Source organism: Sipha flava, unplaced genomic scaffold, assembly GCF_003268045.1.
Source record: "Sipha flava isolate LNK unplaced genomic scaffold, YSA_version1 270_pilon_pilon, whole genome shotgun sequence".
Lineage (NCBI taxonomy): Eukaryota > Metazoa > Arthropoda > Insecta > Hemiptera > Aphididae > Sipha > Sipha flava.
Genome location: NW_020272934.1, coordinates 325,998 through 349,231, shown reverse-complemented (window position 1 = coordinate 349,231; position 23,234 = coordinate 325,998). Strand labels below are relative to the sequence as shown.

Sequence of the window (23,234 nt, the reverse complement as noted above, 5' to 3'; positions counted from 1 at the left end):
TGTGCAAACGCAAACAAAATTTATTTTTTTGAATAGCTGAGAATTTTAACATGTTATGTGTATCTAGTATATGGTGAAGTTGAGTAATTTTTAACAGCAGTCTATTAAAGTTAAAAAATCTAAAAAATATCTTACAAGTGCAAGAAAAAAAAATGAATTAAAATGTGAATAAATATATTTGTCACTAATTTTAAAGAGCATGAACTCTAAATTAATTATATTAAAATATTAAAAAAAAAAAAATTCAATCGAGAAAAAAATAGACGAAAAAAGTAAATATTTCAATAAAATAACGATTTTACTGTAAAAAGAGTAAAAAAAAAAGCTGTAAGTCCCTTTAATTTATACATAGGAACTTCAAATTTCGTATTAAGGTTTATAACATTCATCATAAAGAAATAAAAAAATATATGAAAAAATTAACATTTCGAACACAGGGTTTTTGCTGTCTAAATTCAGGTTTCAGACTACTGTGCGCCGCAAAAACAGGACAGGACGATGCATTGATAGTGTTGATGTAATGCACGCACACACATATTATAGCATCCCGTACAATATCATACTACGGTGTATGTGTGTGTGTGTGTGTGTGTGTGTGTGTGTGTGTGTGTGATATCACGTGGCGTATTATAGTTATGGCTCTGATGACGACGGTCGTTGCAGGTGGACATCGACCAGACTCGTGAGAATACGATGCGAAGGGACACAATGATACTACGACATTCAGCGCATAATACCGTGGGCACTCCGGCCGTATTGGGTACATTAGCGAGCGAGCGCGAGAACGTTCCGTTTGCGTACACGTATTGTTGTAGGCACACGGTTATTTTTTATGTTCGTTTTTTTTTTTTAATTTTTTTATATATTTACGTTACGAATGCGAACGATATGCGCCGGCGGTGCAGCGGTTATAATGGTGAACGTAACATATGTTTAACGCGATACGTGTGTTATGCGGACGGTGGAGTACAAGGAGGATCGAGGCGAGGAAGAAGAAAGGAAAAAAAATCGACGGGACGGCGGGAGGGGTGGAGGGAAGGACCCGTTCGTCTCAAAAAGCTCGGTTCACGGAAAGAGTTGAACGCGTCGCGTTATGGTTGGCGAGCCCTTGCAGCGAATTACGCGCCGGGGGATGTGTTCCGGTTGGAACGAAGACTGCATCGCGGGCACTTAAATGTCCGGTGGCAGGGTGTGCAGAAAGTCACATAAAAAAAAAAAAAGGGGTAAGAGTGCGAAGGACTCGGCGTTTTGTGCAGACTACGCGCACCGTCGGGACAACGACGTCGGCACCCGTGAGGATATGCGCTACGTCGTTACGAGTGTGGCCTTTTTTTCTTACCGTCAGTGTTTTGTATAGTCGTTTCGGTGATGAACGCAATCTAACGCAACGAAAGCGCACACATTATAACAACGGCTATTTAATTTAATTTTTTTATATTTCTTCCGGTAATTTTCAGTGCGCGTTTGCAAATAAATGTACGTTTCGCAGCACGTTAAAGCGTTTTGCTGTTTTTCGTGCGTATATATCAGTTGTCCAAATTTTTCCGCCGTCGTAGTGTTGGCTAAACATCGGAAAGTCACGCATTATTCTCGACCTCGGCTCGAATTACTCACGACCGCGTAAAATATACATTATATACGATATTATTATAATATTACACGTCTCGTGTGTGTGCGTAATATAATATACCTGCGCGTTGCCAACTCAATAGAATCTTACACGCATAACATGTCCATCGCTGCCGTCGACTGCACAGGGTTAGGTTATTACAACGATGATCGCGGTAGCGGTTTGACAATATTCATGTTTCAACGAACTGACGGAAACCGCGAACACATATCGTTTGTATTGCGCTCTAAAAAACCAGAAGGACCGGAAAAAAATATCTAATTATAACTAGAACATGAAGCGAAAAAGTGTCACCGGTGGGCACTACAAATCAAGTGAACCGAACGTCACATATGCTTTGCGTAAAACAATAAATAATACATTTCAATAAATAGTACATTTCCCATAAAGATAAATAAAATATAATATATATATATATATTCTACAATACATACCATTTACTAGATATGGAAGATTACATACGTTAGTATGCGTCATCGAGTATTTCGTAAACTCATTTTTCGTACGTTATGGGTTGAAGTGTTCTTTTTAGAAAATATGTACATTTCATGATAAACGTTTGTTTTAAAACGCTAACTGTGTTTACAAAATCTAAAATGAAATTCAAATGACACGGTTCTACTGCTATTGGTCAACTTTGTGTCGTCACTGATTTTTAAAATGTTCGATAATTATTTACAGATACACTGGATAAACGGTAGTGTTGGTTTGTTTAAAAACATTGAAAATCAAACAAATACTTGTCAGTGTAACGGACAAGAAGATGATTATTATTTAAAAATATTTAATTTATTTTTATCGTTCAAGTATTCAAACGTATTCAATTGTATTTGAATCGCTCGTGAAAATAATATTTTTAAATAGGTTTTTCGATAGCCAACAGAATACATCTCATAATATCCGCAGGCGTATGGTATTACAGATCGCCAACGTGGGGTTATGCATTATTTGCATTCGTTTCGTGTCGATTTCAGTTTTTCAAAATATTTTCAACGACCGCGTGATGAGTTCTGCAAACCGATCCGTCCGCCGCAGTGCGGGTGTTTATTTTTCAAGTGTACGCTTTCCATTCGAAAAAAAAAAAATAAAAATAACCGTCGCCCACGACAAATAGTTGCACGCGTACGCCACTGATCCGTCGGACCCGCTATAAAACGCGCGTCGTCGGAACACCACGTGTGTACAAGCGTAAGTGCGCGCGTCGCTGTATCCTTTGATCCTGCGCCCGGAAGGCCGCCCTAACTGCGCGACCGAGTCCATAGCATTTCTCGGATCGGCGGGCGCGTAGGCTGTGCAAACAGAACGCGGTTCGCACGAAGACTCGTATCGGGCGCGGCGACCGTTAATAATATAATCTGGTGCGCGCGCGGTCCGACGACGGGCTTACACGCGCAACTGTGCTATACACGGTTTTTCCATTTCGGGCGTTCAGAAGACGCGATCAAACACAAGTGCGAAACGCTCTCACAGTGCATTTTTAATCCCCTACCGCAGACGTGCACCGTCAACGCGCGATTCCCAACGCGTGTTCGCGGCGTCCGAAGAGAGTCCGAAGAGACGAGGGAAAAAACCGTGACCCGCACCAAACCATGGTCGTCTTCCACTGGAAGACTCGTGTTGTTAACACGCGATCGCGAAGTTCGTTTCCCGCAGGCCTGTATAATCGTTGGATTTTTGACAAAACGTTTTCGTTTGTTTCACTTCTTTCTAATTTATACGCGCACGTACGCGGTTCCGTTCGATTTCGAACTCATCGTGCGTTTCGGTATGCGTACTCCGTGTGTAACACCAGCGAGTACGTATGATGCCGTTCCTCGAAGTCAAAAATTGACAGTTGTGTGCTTCATACCGTTAGTCATATTGTTTCGCGTGACGAGCTCGCTTGTTTTTAGCAGAACGCGCTCGATATTTCGAGACCGAACCGCTGGCACGAGACTTTTGAGCGCTAAGACAATATTGCGGAGCGATTATCAATATAATTCTTAATTGATTTTCCGTAATCGACGACGATCAATGTGTCCACGTCAATATTGATTATTATCCATTCGTCACAGCGTTACAAATCCTGCCGATTATCGAGCTTACTCGTTATGAAAGGATTGACGAGATTTTTACGGTTTCTACTTTTACATTTTATTCTTCCTAAGAGTTTTCCTTTTGACTAACACCTATTGTGTCATAATAATAACACGTACGACTGTGCACCGCGCTCAAACGTTCCAATTTTCCCGGCCCGAACGTATCGCACACCGTTGTCCGTTGTATTACGTTTTGTTGTATAAATACAATAATTTCTGTACACCGGACGATCGAGACGCGAACATTTAGCGAACGACGACGATGCGTGTGTCGCGGACGGACCAACGCGTACGTAAATCTCGATGCGAATTACCGTGTACACAATAATATATGTATATTCACGTGCGAGTGTTTTATGTATCGTTCGTATGCCTATAAAAAACGTACACGGAGACGTGTAGTCATGTGTACGAGATATTTGACGCGAGAAGAGGGACTCGATACGCGCGCGCGCGTTGTTTATTATTATTATGTAACAAAGCCCCGCGATAATACCTATATCATTTGTGTTGACGCGAAACGGCGCAGAGTCCTTCTCGTATCGTATTGTCGCATGCAACGGGTCGGGGAGAAGGAGAACTGCGTTACGGCCGGACAAAGGACATCGTCGTCGCGATGACACCCTCGAAACGAAAATATTTACGCAGAACCCGTCGTCTCACTTCTTCGTCGTCGGAACACTTCTCTCCTACACACTCTGCGTCGCGCATTCACATAGGATACAGTATACATTACATAATACACGTATACAAAGCGAGTGTATCGCATTATTTGAATTTTTTTTTTTTTTGTTGATTCTTCTTTTTTTCTCGCATTATCGTCGTATTATTATTTTACGTTTTATTTCCACCGGTTTGTGTGTGTGTGTGTGTGTTAGTTAGAGTATGCTGATTGTGTGTGCGAGCGCTCGCGGGATCAGAAACCAGAGGAAAACGTATATCACCACGCGGTCTCGATATCAAACACGTATTATTATCACGCGTTATTGGTTCCCCGAAAACTCGCGTACATCTCTCAACGCCTACACATCCGAGACGAGAACAAACGCGCGGAATGACACGTCGTTGTACTATTATCCCGAACACATTGTACGAACATAATAATAATATAACAATATCGTACGACGGGTACATTCGAATCGACTTTTGCCGCCGTCGCTGCGCTACGGGGAGTCGTCCTGTCACGGCCCTGCAGAGCACCGCCGGCGGACTTGGCGTTTTGATGCGGCCGTGCGACGGGGGAAGGGTAACAGGATACTGTTCTGTCAGACCATTAGTAGTCCTTAGTAAACGAAAATCGCCTATTGAAAAGGCACCACCGACGTCCCTTTCATCGCTAAACAAGACAACTTCGTGTTTTTATATTTTAAAATCAATTATTAATTACGGTACTGTTATAATATTGTAAAACATAACATTAGTGATATTACTCGTATGTATATTAGTATAATTAGTATTAGTAATTAGTAAATTAAATTAATTTTAACTATATATTCATATCTTTTGACATTTAATATAATAACAACTATATCAAAAATAAATAATTGTCTAAAGCGGCATCAATAAACTATTGGATAGTTATATTATCATTATTTGATAAACATTTTTTCATTTATATCACCTCCATATTCTTAATTGATGTCGGTTAACATCACACAAAATAATCAAACAAATGTCAAAAGATAACACCATAAATATTACATTATAAGTATCAGGACATTTTCTGAAATGTTTTCTGACATTTTTCCCTGTTTTACTTTTGCAATTTACTAATGCTATTAGACGTTCATTTACATCTTCTGAAACATACCGAATTATTATAGACAGTTGGTCGTATACATTTATATCCTGGGTTGAGTCTATCTGAATTGTGAAAAAACTGTTTTATGTGTTTTGCAATTGGTTTTTTCATTAAACGTCCTAATTATTTATTATTTATATATATAAATGTGAGTGTAGTGTGTAAAATCCGTAGAATTAGATTAGAAGATTAGATAGTGGCAGTCGACGGACCTGTAGTTCGATCGCCGTTCGCCGTGACATGCCGTTTAACAAAAATGTTTCTTTTAAGATTTTTAATATTTGAAAAACTAAACATCATATTGAAATTCTGATACTTGTATCGTCTTAAACACATAAAACCACACAGTTATACGCAAATTAAATTTCAAAAATAAAATGTTTAGGTTGGGAAATCGTTGTGTAAAGCGAAGAACTTTTACACATATAAGATAGGCAATTACGATGAATAGGGCCCAGTGACGTCACGCGGCTATTCTACATTTCTTAATATCTCTCAGAATGATCATTTTTTTTAAATCGGATTTTAAGCAAATCATTTCATATAGCAGTAGCAACAATAGTTTAACATTTAAAAAAAATGTAAAGAATATTTTTTTTTTCATCGAGTGCTCCTTTAAGTATTCGAGATAATATTATACGTTATTTTTTCGGCTATTAATTATTGTGATATAGCCAATATATAAGTAAACCATAAAGATCGTAATGTTGCAAATTATATTATATGTACGTGCATTGAGATTTGTGGCCTTTTTCTCCTATCGGCCGTATATTTTAGGGGCCCCTCGAGATTTCTCGAACACTCGACTGGCCTATCCGGGCTTGGTTGTAAACGATAGTTCTTAGTTCACGTTGTGTCACCGTCTGACTGTCAACTATAGATTGCCGACTTCCGTGTTCTTGTAAAATGACTAAAATAACTTACCTAACCAGTATTAGTCCTTTGTATAAATCCGCAGATCTTTTAGAACGGATTTTAAATACCAGAGGACTTGGTCCTCAGGACACAAGTCAACGAATTTCCTCCTTTAACCTGACCAGACTTAGTCCGCTGGTGGATTTGATCCGTGATAAGTAGCGGACTTTTATTTTCACGTTAGTGGACACAACTGACATAACCTAGTCCGACGGACTGAATTTGTCGAGTACCTGAGGACCTAATGCCGCCGGCACTCGTTGTACACGGTCAGAACGACCCCGGATCTCTGTACGCGTGTACGTGTGCGACGAACTCTCGTTTTTGTTTGTGTCTCGACGTGACAGCGAGAAAAAAAGAGGAAAAAAGAAAAAATAAGGGCTATATTGTTATAAACATACAGGTAACACGTTTTGTGATGATATATTATTTATTTATACGTATTTATATTGTATTGGTAGGTGTTGTACAAACAATCAATAAATAATAAAAGAAAAAAAAACACGAATCTTATAATCATGATAGTAATAATATGTAATAGGTATATAATGAGTACTTATATATATTATACACGATTCGCGAATGATTAAAATAATTTTTTTTTTCTAATGCCAACGAAAATATACAACGAAAAAAAAGGAATTAAAAAATAGGAAATGCGAGTGAAAGAAAAGGAAAAACAACATGTTAAAAAAAATAATAATAATAAAAACAAAGGACTAAAAATTATTAAATCTCTTGTTGACGTCCATATCGGGCATGTTAACGCGTTCTTGGTGTCTGTACGCTCGCGACTTGTCCTGGTGGTCTTTTATGCGGTTGTTGTACCTCTCGATTTGTTCTTGCAGTATTTGATGTTCGACCTGCAGCAGATTAAAAATGTCATCGGTCAACAAGCGTTTTTTATCATTGCGTGTTCTATGGTCTCCTTAGTACCCCACCCCCTAACGCGTTTTATCGAATCGTATGCGAAATCACTCGGAACCACTGAGCTAAAATCTCCCGCTCGAACGAAAACGTATTTGTTTTTATTTGTTTGTTCGCTAGATAAAATGATAGCGGAAAGACTAAGCGCGGAACAGATTTTCGTACACCTCCCATCGGATTTGCATTTCCGTTGGAGGTGTACTTCTGGTTTGTAGCAATGGTATTTTTGCACGGCGGTCGACCGGTATAAGAATGAAAACAGATAAAATCCTAGAGAAAAATAATCGATAACATAGTAGAAACAATAGAAAATAAAAATGTGACGACAACGGCCTTCGATGCTTTTCTAAACGCGTTATGGCACACGCGTTTTATTGCGATATCGCCCTGGGACTTTGCTCGAATACATTCATCGCGTCTTCATCGCGATAAACCGTGTTCTACGTTCAAATGTCGTTGTTCACGCGCAGTCCATACGTACCATTGCCCGTTCTTCGTCGAATTCCAAGCACCCGATGCCGTCTAACTTTTCTAAACTGATCCGACCTTTCCATTGCACGCAAACTCCGTTCATTATGAACGGCGACAAAATGTGAACCTGCGAAATATAGGATACGATTAGCTGTGTGATTTTGTGCACCGGTAAAACCGGTAGTGTAAATTGTGTACGTAATCGGTAAACAAGTAAATGCTTTTAAATTGTAAACGTATGCACCGGTCATTTTTGGAAGTTTTGAACGACAGTACTAAACTGACATCTAGTATTTTTATTCAAGTCACCAAATCGCGTATGAAATAATAACCGTAAGCTACGGTTCAATTGCCATGGCACAGAGGGAATGTTTTTGTCTTGCTGGCTCGTTGTGAACCCTTATTACTAGAATGATTACGTCTACGGCCGTGATATGTACTATGATACATGTGGTATTACGCTTGTGATTATCATCGTGAAGTGAAAACACGCGCGCGTATGAGTCACACAATAAACGCAGACAAATGCTGTTACGTGGTGTACATGAGAAGTACAAGTTGCGGTGTTTCGGTCATGCAGCTGTAACGTCACCTCTTATACGGTAAGAATAAGGTCATGGTGAGGTATGCGCGATAATCGTTACACGGTTTCGCGTCCAACAACTGTTGGTCGGATAAACGTATTCGACGAGTACACTTGTGAGTAAAACGAAAAATGTTGACAAGTATTTTTCGCTACAGATGTTGTCTTCTCCGAATTGGGCGGCGACCAAATGTTGTTCGTCGGATAAAACCTATATTGATCCGTGGGAGAAGGGTACTGAATAACTTGTACGTGATTTATTTGTCGAACAACACCATATACCGACGGTTTACTTACGATCGAAACGTTGGGAAACAGAGAATCGACAAATTTTTGTTGTTCGGCAAACAAAATCGATCGATAACCCGCAGACTCCCGAAATCGGTTATTGTTATCAATTGATTTACACTGGGAGCATCCTGTAGTGTAACAGATATGGGACAGGGTGCAACGCCTGCCGTGCCGTGCAACATTTGGACGTACGCGTGTACACGGGGGTGGCGAACCGCGGGAGAAAAGAGTTATGGTTCCTTAGAGTATCGTCTAAATGTGACGTGTGCACGCGGAGCTCGAGGTTTAAGGGGACAATCCCTTTGGCGCGAGAGGTCTACAACAGGTTATTTAGGCGGTGACGTCTCCGTGCATAAACCGTTTGAAAAAAAATACGTCCCACACACGCATGTGTATAAATAGTTTCTCCCGCAGCGCGATTTCGACGTATTTATGCGTTTATATGTTCATTTACTGTTTCTGTGGCGATCATAGGCATCTAAGTGTCGTGAAACGTGGATTGTCGGCGACGAGTAACGACGACGACGAACACGCGTTTGAATGTCTACCTGTGTTGTAATGTGACGAAAAATTCAATCATTGGGAAGAGAAATTATCTATGAGAGGGAGGAGGTGAAGGCAAAACGAAAGTATTCAATACCCACCGAACGAAAAAAAATTTGTCGCTGCGCTTGGGTAATACGTAACCACGTAAGTGGTATACGTTTATCGATGTATGGTTATCGTTATGTTCGAAAATTAACCATCCACCTAACCAAAGTAAGGGGGAGCAAATTCTCCTTTTCCTCGGCTACCCTAGTTTTGCGCCTCCACGCTCAAGGTGTACCGTAAATCCTTTCGCCGAGGATAACGCACGAGTCGGACACTAAGGATCATCACGATACGTGGCAAGATCCTGTTGGTAGAAAAAATAAATCGTTATAGGGCTCGCGAAACGATATCGAATCGACGAGTCGCATCGAGAACGGTGCGTGCGAATCCGAAGGGATCCAAAGAACACACGTCACCATCCGATCGATAGTATCGTCAGAGAACTTTTCGCGGAACTGCGAAGCAAACCCGCCGCGATCCTCCCCGGGAGGTTAAGTCGGACGTATTTAATGTAAACGGACCGCTGCGCGTTGTTATAGTTGTCGCGATCAACCCCGCCGATCCACGTGTATTACGCCCAATGACAGAGGTGCTTTAAGAGACCTCTAAAACCAATATCTAAAATTTAAATCGCTTTTTTTTTTTTTTTCGCGTTCTTTTTCCACACCCGTCCGTTGTTTGTCCATTTAATAACTTTTTAAAAGGGTAAATTCTTAAATTCTAAATGTCCATACGTGCGTTCGACAGTGGCGCGCAGAAAAACGGGAAAAAGAAGTTACTCGTCACAAAAAAGAAACGTCCTCATAAAGGGCGCGTCCCGCGTGCCGTGGTCGCGCGTTCGGACGTGTACCAGGTTACCGCGGGGGACCGTTGCGAAAAGGCGCGAGCACAATGGATGGAGCCCAGCAAGGGGCAGGGGGCGGGTTGAAAAAAGGGTTCGAGCGCCGGGCGTTGGCTGGCCGCGGTGGGCAATGAAACCCTTTCCGAACGAATGTCGTCGATTTGATACATGGTCAGCCCTTATGCGCGTTGTCTGTCGCGCGATTTATGACGCGTGTAACTCGCGTGTGGTGTCGAATGCGCGTGAAATCGGTGAAACTGTGACGACTCGTTCACCAACTCGGCCCGTTAGTCCTACGAACGGTATACGACCATCGCGATGAAAACGTGTGTACTCATCGGTAAGAAAGTTTCGTCAAATGGAGTTCGATTGTACCGCACTTTCGTCTCTATATATTATACCCGTTGAAACCGTGGGCAGTTACAACTCTCTTCGACCGTTGTTTCAGGATCGCACAAAATTTCGTGTATTTGTGCACTTCGTCTTGATTTTTGTTTTTAAATTGTGTTATTTTTCAGGTTTTTAACGAAAACACGTACGCGCCGTAGGGACGGACCGACACAGGTCCTGGTAATTTGTTTGAAATCGTCCCTGTTTTTTTTTTTTTTTTTTTATTAATTAAAAGACCCGACTTCGTTCGATGCATTTATTTACCAACATACACTTAAACATCAACCTAATACCGATAACAACGCGGTCTGTAGAGCTATTATTAATAATAATATTATAAATATAATGTTAAATTAATTAAAATTAATGTAACTACAAACTTCCGAGTTCGTGCTATTATAGACGTATCAAACGGCACGGTACAATAATAGCGGTATACCTACAGCACTACAGCTGCGTATATGTCAGTATTGCTACTGTTATTATGAATATTTGTAAAAAAAAAAAAAAACACCGCATCAGCGCACACGTTTACGTTTTACGGGTGTTTCGCGGGTCGTTCAATTGGTCTTAGCGTCGCGTGGAATACACGAATTACGATGACGCACATGTCGTGGCGCGCGACGGACGCGAAAACGGAACTCGACCTACAACACAACGGGGAGAGCAGAGGAGACGATGCGAAAATGGAATTGTTTTCACGGTCAAAAACGCGTGACCGGAGTTTGTACGGACGCGATGCACCGCAGTGCAGGGTGGCCCGTTTTAAAAGCCACTCGGCCGGAAAGGAAAATATCTTATTTTTTTTTTTTTTTGCGGTTCTCAATTGAAACCGATCTCTGCGATTCGCAAGACGTGCACGACGGGTATCGCACACACTGTGCGGAGAGTGGGAAGGTTTCTTGACCAGTGACCCGTGGCGTCCTCGGGGGATCCTAATCGCGGAATGGTCGCGCCGCAGAGTTGTATTCGCAAAAACAAAACCGTCCGATCGCCAAAACGATCTGTAGTTCATTCTCGTTAACATTAACGGAAAAGTTTCTACGTCGATTTTTGGGGAAAAAATGTACACAAATAATAAATCGCATGGCTATCGTATATTCACCGAACTCTTGCGCAAAATCTGCGACGGTTCACCTCGACCCGTAATGTTTTCGAGACCAGTGGCCATCACAGAATAAGAATAAATCCGTCGATAATTATAGTGTGCTCATTGCACAAAAAAAAAAAAACCCCACGTTACGCGTTATATATTGTAATATTTTTCATATGCAATACTCGAAGGCAGTCAGGCGTATTACGTGCATCGACCATTACACTACCGGTACCGCAAGTACTACTACTACCGCTGCTGCTGTTGCTGCTGTTGCTCTTGCTGACAACGACCGACGTTATGGAAGTAATACGCTCGTTGCGGGCTAGGACCACCCAGGACACCGGTCGGCGATACCCTGCAGCCTTGACCCGAGGGAACGAGGCATGTACGTGTGTTTCGTCGTGTGACGTGTTGTGTATTATATACCTGTTGCACACGGATAAAACGGACATCGGACATCGGGCCCGCGCGTGCGTGCGCGCACTGATAATATGTCTCTTCGCTTTTACGTTACAACGTACACGGGCTACACGGGAGCGCGATACAACAATGCCCACCCGTGCGGGGTATTTACTTGCGAATGACCGGTATGGTCTTGCACCCTAAATCAGTAGTGACCGTTCGAAGGCGCGTGGGTGCCTATGTAATATGCCTCCGAATAACAATGCATAAATAAATATATGGCGAGACCTCCCATTAACGTAAACCCAAAGTAACATACCGTGTGTGTGAATCAAAACAATTTAAAATGTTCACAGAGCTATACACGAAAGTTATTCGTATTATTAATTATTATATTCGCGTATTATCTACACGCAAGGATTGAAACTATTGTACAGATAGCGATTCAGGTAGGTACACCATTGTGTAACTTATCAACTTGTCCTTCCTCTATCATAAATACATTTGTTGATAATTCGAATCGGTCACTTGGCGAGTGCGTGTTACAATATATTACGTGTGGTTTGTTTTTTTTAGCGTACGAAACATGTATAGTTATAGAACAATAATAGCGCTTATAATATACTTTAATATACTTGTCACCGAATATGATATAACGTAACGAGTACAACATCTAGGTACTTTGAATAATGAAAATACACTTTGATAATCGTTTTGTTTCCAAATGGTATAATATAATAATTAAATTATAATGTTGGTTGTAAAGACTTTGTTCGGCACATCGTTTTCATATCCTAGTCGGTCGGTGTGCGTCACACACATAACGTATATACGGACGTGTGCATTATAATAATATTATGCAATAGTGGGCGATGAAATCCGACACGTAAATTCGATATGACATCGTATTATAATAATTATTATCATAATTATTGTACGTTCGATAGCTGTTGAGTATACTCCCGGATAGCACCCGGGCAAGTTGTATGTATAGGTAGTCGGTTGACCGGAGGAATGCAGTTTTTCCATCCTAGTCGCGGCGCAGGATCATGTGTCCTCGCGCGTGTGTTATAATAAATATTGTAATGCACATCGGCCAACACGACACATGTTGTTGTAACTCGAAATGTGCATGGTAACTACGTTGTTATTGTCACGGAGTCATCGACGATGCGCTTAGAACGATGTGCGTCTAAAAATATCTCGTTGTTTATTTTATTTTTCTGGTGAGAACAATCGTTAGCGGCCACGCAAGGTCTTTTTTTATAAATAGATACATGTTTTTATTAAATATCATATTAACTCTAATACAAATAATCATTTTTTAAATGATTAATATATTATATACAATATTCGTAAGCGTAAAGTTTATACGATTAAACATCGATTCGTAAGCAGATACAATTAAATCATGAATGTGAATTCACTGTATAACATAAAGTTGGTAGATTATGCGTGAAAAAAAAAATAGTAATTCAATCAGTTCAGTATATATTTTATACTCCTTCGGATCTGAATGCGTGTATCCATATCGATTTGGTCGTCGACCATCTGAAACGCAACTGAAACTGTATAACTGCATAAGTAAATACGGTCAATGCCTTTTTTATTCTAAGGGCACGTGGAGTACGAATCCGGGGCCTCCGATCGACGGAAAATATAATTTATAATGTATAATTTACAACTTAACGTTACAACACATATTGGCGCAACCTATTTCAACAAAATATTTGACTGTATTAGGTTATAGTTAAAAAATAATATCAAATAATATTTAACTTAAAATAAGACGATTATTTCTTTAGCTATAAATTTGATTAACAAGTTATCGACGTACAGCGACAGATGACTACAAAGTTATATTTCATTATATTTCCGTGATAAAATAATAACGTTGATACGTTATTTAACAAAGAGGTTAATCTGAAAAAATCGTTTCGAATTCCAAACGTTTATTATGATTTGGAAATTCATTGATAACGTGAAATAATAATCGTATGTTTGCTTCTAAAAGGGCCTCTGCATGACCAAAGACGACTCCGAATATGGTAATCGAATCGATTTACAGCTGTATGTATTATAATATATTTATATAGGTATGTCGAATGTTATTTTAAATGAAGAGTTTTGTCAGCGCGAAGGGTCGTTAATTATCACCAGACGTCGTGCAACGGAGGGGTAAAATGTTATTAGTACACACATACGCCTATATGACAGTGGGTGGCGAAATCTGTTTTAGGCGAACAAGCAGACAGATGTCTGTTAATAAACTTATCAACAAGGGTTTGTGAGTGTAAAAAAAAAAAAAATTTAAAAAAAACACAGAGAACAATAATTGAAAAAAAAAAAATCGGTAAATTTTGCAAGTGCATGCGCTAAACATAAAGGTGTTGAAATGTGAAAAAAAAAAAACATTTTTCGGTTTCAAGCTGTGATAGTCAAAGAGTTACTAATGCTGTAACAAAACATTATTGCTATTTTTTATGGACGGGGACTGCGAGAAAGTATACGCACTGCAGAATTCTCAGTCGGGGTTGTGTAAATAAATAGGGTAAAAAAAAATAATAATAATAATGTAATTTCTCTTTTTATTTCGCCTTTTACCTCCAGCTGAGGAGTTCTTGTGCACGGCAGTGGTGACGACGACGCGCATGTTTTAATCGAATTGTTATACCGTTTCCGATGGGCGTGTGACTACGTTACGGCTTTTGGAGGGAAACGGGGTATTTTTTATACGTTTTTTTTTTCCATTGCAATTTGTTCACCGGTATTTCGATTGTAAAAAGCAATCGAAACATTATTACTATTGTAATAACGGCAGTACAGTAAAAAGAATAATAATAATAATAAACAAACGCCGGCCACTTTTGACGGACACGACTAATAACCGTAAGTGACCAGCGGCCGAATAGGCGTGAACGAGTTAACACAATAATATAACAGCCGATAATTAGGGGAAACGTCTAACGTATGGATCCGCGATACGAATGCATGTAGGTACAATTGTTACATACGTAACTAATTATTCTCTCGTCAATAACAGCACGTCATTACGATTTTTTTGATTTTTTTTTTTTTAGCTCCTTTTCACTTTTTAGCGATAACATTTCTATCCGATTCAGATAAGATATTAAATGAAACGTTTAACGCGAAGACATGGTTAAAACGCTTTTAGTTATAAAACGTTTAATTATTTAATACTAATTACGCTGTTATCCTGTAATCTGATCGTCCATCTAATCCTACACAATTTCCCACAACACTTAATATAATAACGTGTTTTAGATATTTTCAGACAAAACTATGCGTGTGAAGTAGACGTAAAACACTCGTGTGAATTAAATTTAAATGAGATCGAAAAAAGGAATTAGTGACCTATTACTAATATAGTACCATGCAATTCTAACTAAACTGCCAATTCGAATGTTATGTGAATCAACAAATATATAAAAATGTAATTGAGTAAATTGTATCTAATTGGTGTCTCATCCTTAATCAACCGCATTATGTCAATACTTACTCTTAGTATAAAATATAACCGTACTCACCATGCTTTTATAAGTATGGATTTCAAATTAAAATATTTAAAAAAAATGCTAAAAAAAAAACTTATATCACTTTTTTTATTACAACAATTTTTATGATAGACCGAAAATACGTAAACTCGTATGATCCCAAAAGCTGTCCTAATACGTTCTAGTACTTATGTTTATTATTTAGAACTTTTTAGTTGTTTTTATTTTCACCCGCGCACGATATCGTATATTGTTACCACATCTCATATAAATCAAACATTAATATTATTTCATTTTATTGTATTTATTACGCTAAGTTATAGGTACAGGAATCTTAGTTAAATAACTGAAATGTATTCTAAATGACTTAGCGTTTATATAGTCTTTACTGCACTAATGTATGACATAAGAACGTGTATTGCGAACAGGACGTTTATACACTGATAATAAATGTGTACACATTTTATGCGCTCATTATGAAGTGAAACCGTTTGGTTTTTTCACTCCATGTGAACGAGTTTTGTACACAATACACACTTAAAGATTGCGCGTGATTGTTCAGTATAGTTATTATTTTGCGGCAGGTCCTAGACCCTTTCAAATTTACAAAAAACAAACTTTGAATAATGAAAACTTAATTCTAAGGGTGAATTATTATACGCAGTAACGACCATTAATGAACCAACATCCCGGTTCATGACTTATTCTTACATCCGAGTTCAAATCTACATCGAAATAAGATGGAAGTTTTACCAATGACGATTATTAACCAAAAGTTGAAGTTATTTTTCAAAGAACGTCGAAACGGCGGAGTCAGATAAATTACCTGGTATACATATTAACAATTTTATTTTTGGTTCATTAAGTTTTATCTGATATGGATGGTTAGAGTGTTAGAATTTGAATAAATTCAAAATGTTCAGTCAGGATACGCCAGTCGTCCGGCAAAGTATTTCGTTGTCAGACTGGGGTGAACTTCGACACAGTTATTAAGAACATTTATAATAATGGAGTCAGTTATTTTTTTTTTTTATAAATATGATTTTCAAAAAGCATACAAATACAGAGTTAAATCATTAAATGGTATAACAATACATTTTCTACGAAAAAGAACATCGCACCACATGATACGACCTATTTACACAACTAAATAGCTATGTTCACAGGCACCGAGGTTAATGGTGAAAAATTATTTCAAATAGTACGTCTCAATCTCGTGATTTATAACGTATTTATTTCCGTGTTTTATTATCACCAAAACAGTCGTTTTGATAAAACTAAATAATTGGTTATGCGACGGATTATATACTTCGAAATTACACGGTGCAACGTTATTATTATAAGGTACTGAAATGACAACACTGAATTGCAGTAGTGTTAATTTTTAAACAATTCATAAGTCTGTAATAATCGCTTTTTCCCTTGTGCTAAGCAGTATATGGAGTCATCGTCGTATAATATTGAATACGCGTAATACGCACACCACTTACGTATAGGGTAGATAACCTATTATCAAACAATACAAGTACAATGTACATAATTCTATAGAAAAAGTGAAAACGTTTCTAATGCATTTCTTTATTTATTTATTATCATACGAACGCGTGCATTTTTACGGTGTCCAGTAGATCTGCAAAAAAAAAAAAAAAAAAAAGAAAGGAAAAAAAACAAACAAAAAAGTGGCTTTACTCGTACGCGTATATAATGTACAATGCCAGGTCCACAACAATAGAAGTCCATACACACTTAAGCCGGAGTACGCGCGAGGGTAAAAAAAAAAAAGAGAATATCGTCTATAGGTACGCGCGTAAACATCTGAAATCGAAACCCGGAATACACATATTGTGTTGTCAGCTCTTCAGTGAATTTGTCAGGCCTGTCAAAAACACGTACCTATACCATAAAAGAAACATAATATGTAGGTACCGCCTTTTTCACGGGTAATTTTTCAATTACATCCGACGATGTATATAAATCGTAATAGAGACGTACGCACCCGAGGGTGTATAATGCACGTTGTAATTATATTGTTGAGCAATCGGGAGGCCATCGATAGTTACGCGCAACGATACTGTATATTTTGTATGATATTATCTATACGGCTATAGATAGTGCCCCGGTTACGCGGTGTATTTTCTGTTGGGTTTTTTTTTCTTCTGCTTTCGTAAGGGATGTAAAATACGACATGCTTACACTGTGCGTTTTTAACCATTTAACCAGGTACATAAATATATATCATGTACGTTTATTTTTATAACTCTTAATATTCATACACAACCCAAAACATAACATGTGATAATTATTTTAGATCAAGTCGTGTACCGTGTAGCTGTATAGCGCTTTCGACGCGAGTCTAATCTGCCTACGATGTAAAAACTGTGTCGGTAAATATGATTGTGATTTTGTTTTTCAAACGCTTAGAACTTAAGCGATGAATAATATTATATGTTTACATGGGTAATTCTATGTCGAATCAACGTATAATAGAATGCGTATATATGATCGTGTGTTTCGAATACAGTGCGTACATTGATTTTTGTTACCAATCCGTTTTCGTTGTTCCGCGCCCGAATTGTAGTCCGATAAAATATCACGCGTGTATTGATAACAACAACATTATTCCAAAACACCTTATTAAAAACCTTATATAAAAATATACCCCGGCATAACAGTTCTCTTCCTCGCGTTATAATATGATATTTAGCCTCGTTGAAATCGTACTTATAGTACCTAACTGTATAGGCGTGTAACACGCGTATTGTTTACTTCGCATTGTGTTCACGTTGACTGTTTCCATTTTTAGTTTTGTCGCGCAAGTATTCCCAAAAGATTCCGGAGTGTTGACAAGGGGGAAAATGCGGATCAATACGCTTTCAAAAAAGAGGGTTGCATGGAAGAGGGGAGGGATTACAATTGACGCCATTTTGTTTTCACAGTTCCAATGGCACTGTTGTCATCGAATAGCGAATAGCATTTCGAAGAGTACAGGAAGTGTTTTCATTAATTCATAACATTAGTTATATTTTAAACAAGATATACTAACATTATTATTATTATTTACACATAATATTATAAGAGTATACGAGAAATACATTTGAAAAATGCACGCGAATTCATATCGTAGAGCATTTCGAAGAAAGTTTTGTTTGATTGTTCGTCTCGATTATCGTAATGGATTATAATTAATTCTGAAAACGTGTAATTTCGTAGGTATTCTACGATATGATGTACGCATTAGATTATAATTTTTTAATAAAATGTTGACCGCAAAAGAATACTGATTGCTTTTTACGATTTCCGGAAAAAATAAAAATTGTCGACATTAACGTAATAATTATAGTGCAATCCAATAATCGCTGTATTGTATACATGTACTTAAATAAAACAATAGGAAAAGAACTATAAGAATCGCGTATACCTAAGATATTATTTTCATATCGACTAATAAATATATTTATTTATCATGTACAAATGATTTTTAATTAAATTCAGTCTGTTATGTGTTATTTTAACGGTGAATATATTTATTTACTCATCTGTAAGTTACAACGCACGCGCTACTTTATAAAATAAAACAATTTTGAATCAAATACTAAATGTGTTGTAATACTATTGTAAATTCCATACCATATAGATACCAGTTTATAATACTATTGTGCAATATACTGATCAATCTGAATAAATATTACCTCTTAAGTCATAATAAAATTCCTTACAAATAAAATTACATAGTTAAAGAATAAAAAAAATAAAAAAAACTCTTACCATTCCTTGTTCTTTTTCAAAATCGCAATATCCAATTGTTGGTTGGTGATATGATGCCATCGATGGCATATTTGGCGTGAACATGAGTTGCAAATTCGTTCCTGTTGTGGCAAAAGCCTAAAAACATAAATAATAAAATGAAATAAACGCAAATGGTCCGACGACGAATCGAATGAATATCTATTAAACATACAATGTCTACATGTCCTTCGCGACACCCCATTTGAAAACGGTTTTGTCGTTCTTCGTGTGGTCTGTCCCTATAGCTTGTATATCTAACCTAAAAAAATAAAAGTTGAAATGAAATAAAAGTGTCCGATTATTTGAAATAAATTGTTTAATAGTAAAACTATAGGATATTATTATTTATAATTTTTATACACAAGAGCGCATATTAAAGGTTTATTTAACGTTAAATCTTAATATATTGAAATTTAATAAATAAACATAAAAAATATGCATATATTTATATTGACTATGTAAAACTAATATAAATGTTTATTGTTATAAGTATAGATTAACAAAAATATTACATTAATGTTTTATTTAAAAATCTTTATTTTCATAATTCAATAATAGATCTTTCCGTATTTTTTTTTATGTCTTTTTCGTACTATTCACTGAATATAAATGGATATTTAATTTGAATTATCACTAAGATATATAAAAAGAAACATTAATTGTAAACCTGCTTGGGTACACGAAACACGAAATTGCACAACAACTCGGACAACAAATGAGAAATAAAACACTCTATTGAACTTTGGATCAAATCAAAAATAAGAAGTAATTAGTCAACCGATTAAGATTTAGTGGTAGGTACCGTATTCTCTCATACGATCACCTTATGGAAAATACAGAACTACCTCTATGCCCGACATGCATTACACGGAAATTCCACCAAGCAAATGGTCATCTACTATACCTACAAAGTTTTCACGGAAGCCAGAAAGGAATTCAACGTCCCGGAAAATTAATATGAAATGTTCGGATCATTATTGGATATCGTAAACATGATTTTCTGCTTTAAAATAAAACGGAAACATATATAACCTTAAGTACAATGTAATTTTTTTCTGGACAAGCTATTAACACTACTGTAGTTGATGCCATAAATTAATAATAAAACTATAATAAACGCACCCTTGACTCAGAACGAAATTAATATAGTAAAGTCCGAATAAATAACAGGACGGCCGGATTGTACGTGTATACGACGATTACAAACAGTTTAGGTCATATTTGAAATGTATCAAAAACTCAAAGGTCGATTTGATCAGACTCAAGTCACGTAGTCATGGTACGTACAAATGCACACGTAATGAATTACAAACATTTTAATGTTTTATCAACGTTACGATAAAAGCTAAATAGGTTTTAGGAAAAGCATATAGCATTTATGCGTGGGCGCGCAGCAAATCGATGTTCAGCAGAGCAGGTACACGGGGACTGTTGACTAGGAAGATCATTGTACGTAAAAAATACATTCGGATCGGTAGCACACGTGCGAAGTTTTTACAGATATATATATAATAACCTAACCTTTTTGCATATTTCGACGTTTTTTCATTTTTAGAGCATTTTTAGTATTATTGGGTCATTTTGTTGGTTTTTAATGCATATTTGTTCGATATACTAAACAAATTTAGCTTATTCAAAATAAAATCAAAAGACAAATTATTTTCTTGATATTTAAGTAGGATTCATCGGATTTTTCCATACATATTGTCAATCTTTATTTTATGATTCAGTTTTTATCTTTTCTTTATTATTAACTATGGAACGTCACCAGTATTCGGTAAAATAACAAATAATCAGCTTGTTCGTATTGTTCGTATTACCCTGCAGAAGTTGCTCGGATTACGAGTGAATGTGATTTTAATGTATTAAATAGAATGTTAAATAATACCCAAAATAAAATAAATTATGTCATTTATAAGGTCATTTTTGTGGTAAAATGCATTTTTTAAAGACATTTTTTGGCTATTTTTTAGAGCATATTTGTATCATTTTAAGTGCATTTAAATCCGGGCCCTAATTATAATTTTGTAACACGAACAGTACATTTATGGTATTTTTTATTTTTTTACCATTCGGTCTTTGTGCAGTTTTACGTTGTACGAGCATTTGAAAACATTGTTTTGCATTAAATCGAAATATTAAACAATATTAAATAAAATATATATACAGTGCATAATATCAGGTACGTACATATAATATATTTTATTAATATTAACGTTGCATTAAAAAATCGTCAACTTGTGTACAATATTTAATATTACACCGCATTGTTCCAAAAGAACGCGAATAATAATGTTTTTTTTTCCGTACATACACACATTGTTATTCTTACATTTTTTTCATAAGAATCGCGAATTAGGTATAGTTAAACGGTTGTCGGTCCGTTGTACGTTTCGCGGATCACATAGACTGGAACCGAAATACAACGTGTAAGGGTAACGGAAACCGATACGAGCAAGTTAATTAAATAGTTAATTATTGATAATTATATCAACTTATACAGTTATATAGTGATATTATTAAAAGTTAAATATTGTTCGAATCGTACCGTGAGGTTTACTACTACTACAGCTACTACGGATTACTATGGTACTCACGTCGCTCTCGCGGCTCAGGCGCTTGAACAGGTCGTCCGTCTGGAACTTGTTCTTCTGGTCGGGCACCACACGCGGCATCTTGAACGCCAGTCTGGGCTTGGGCATCTGGTGCTCGAACAAGCCCTGGCACATGGGATTGAACGATGGCGGCATCATATTGCCCGGGGCCATCGACCCGAAATCGTTCATCATCAGCATAATCGTTACGGGGTACCGGTGCGCGCGCGCAGAGACCAAATTGCGATCCGCGGTCCGGACAAGCTTCCTACCGGTCGGTTTGGATGGTGCGAAGGGTTTCGATCCGAGTGGACGATTTCGACAGGGATCCCGACGACTGGATCGGTTCGGGAAAAGCTTTGCGGTTGGAGCGGGAACAGCGCGCGGCGGGACAGCGAGCAGAACGTGCGTGGCGGCGCGTCGTCGGTAACCGTATGCGACGGTCGCGTTCGACGAGAACGGTCGCGCGCCGCCCGCGACCGTACGTCGCTCGCCGACCAATCGCGTGCCCCGAAGGCGTGTCCGCGCTCCCTCCGCCCGCCCCCGCGCTCGCTCCCGTCCCTTCGGGTTGCGGCGGCGCACGCACGCGCACTCGAACGTGACGATGTTGACGTCGATGTTCACCCGCGGACACGTACGTTGTTCTCCCGGGAACGTTTTGCGCGTCTTCTACGGAAACCGCGATGTCTTGCCCGTCCTGCGCATGGTACGTATAAACGTGGAATATTATTTACGTGTTCGCGTCATATACAGTCGGCGATCGAATTGAAGGGAGGAACGGGTAAAGTGAAAGTTCTAAAGTACCCCCCTTCCCACACACATCAATGGCACATGGTCCTAAGGCTTTTCGGGGTCAAACCGGAACTCCCTTTTCGTCCGAGTTCGTCGCGACTCACGTGTCCCGTACACCTCGATTTCAGCACATCCCGATCGCACGTCGTACGTGAGTAATTCCTTTTTCATCGGATCAGTTCTAAACACTTAAGAGGTTACCACAAAACAAGCGTCAGACAATCATCAGCACCGAGGTTATCATCATAACCTCCGAGATTCAAACGAATTCAGAAGAAAAGTATTGCTTATAACACAATTTTTAAGTCTGATGTCGTAAACATTTGTCGGAGTTATTTTTACAACCCATTGTTGATCTATCTGATGCTATAAAATGAATTATTATCAAAATCGTTAACCGTTACACATTTTTTCGGTCGTTGTATAGTCTCGTGTGCGAAACACGGTGTTTAGTCGGTCGAACAAATCGAATTGCTATCAAACAGTTTGGAATACGTGTGCGGAGCTGATTTATTTCCCGTTCCCCATGTG

General features: G+C 38.1%; 1 protein-coding gene across 1 annotated transcript; it reads right to left on the bottom strand.

Annotated features, from left to right (window-relative positions):
- Window positions 1-7,104: 7,104 nt before the first annotated feature.
- LOC112685232 (protein big brother-like) lies at window positions 7,105-22,372 on the bottom strand. The gene is made up of 5 exons (XM_025557060.1): window positions 21,915-22,372; window positions 19,490-19,576; window positions 19,297-19,413; window positions 7,833-7,949; window positions 7,105-7,287 (listed from the first exon to the last, which is right to left on the bottom strand). Exons 1-5 carry the CDS (start codon window positions 22,110-22,112, stop codon window positions 7,144-7,146), a joined length of 663 nt encoding a protein of 220 aa, XP_025412845.1. The 5' UTR covers window positions 22,113-22,372; the 3' UTR covers window positions 7,105-7,143.
- Window positions 22,373-23,234: the final 862 nt, after the last annotated feature.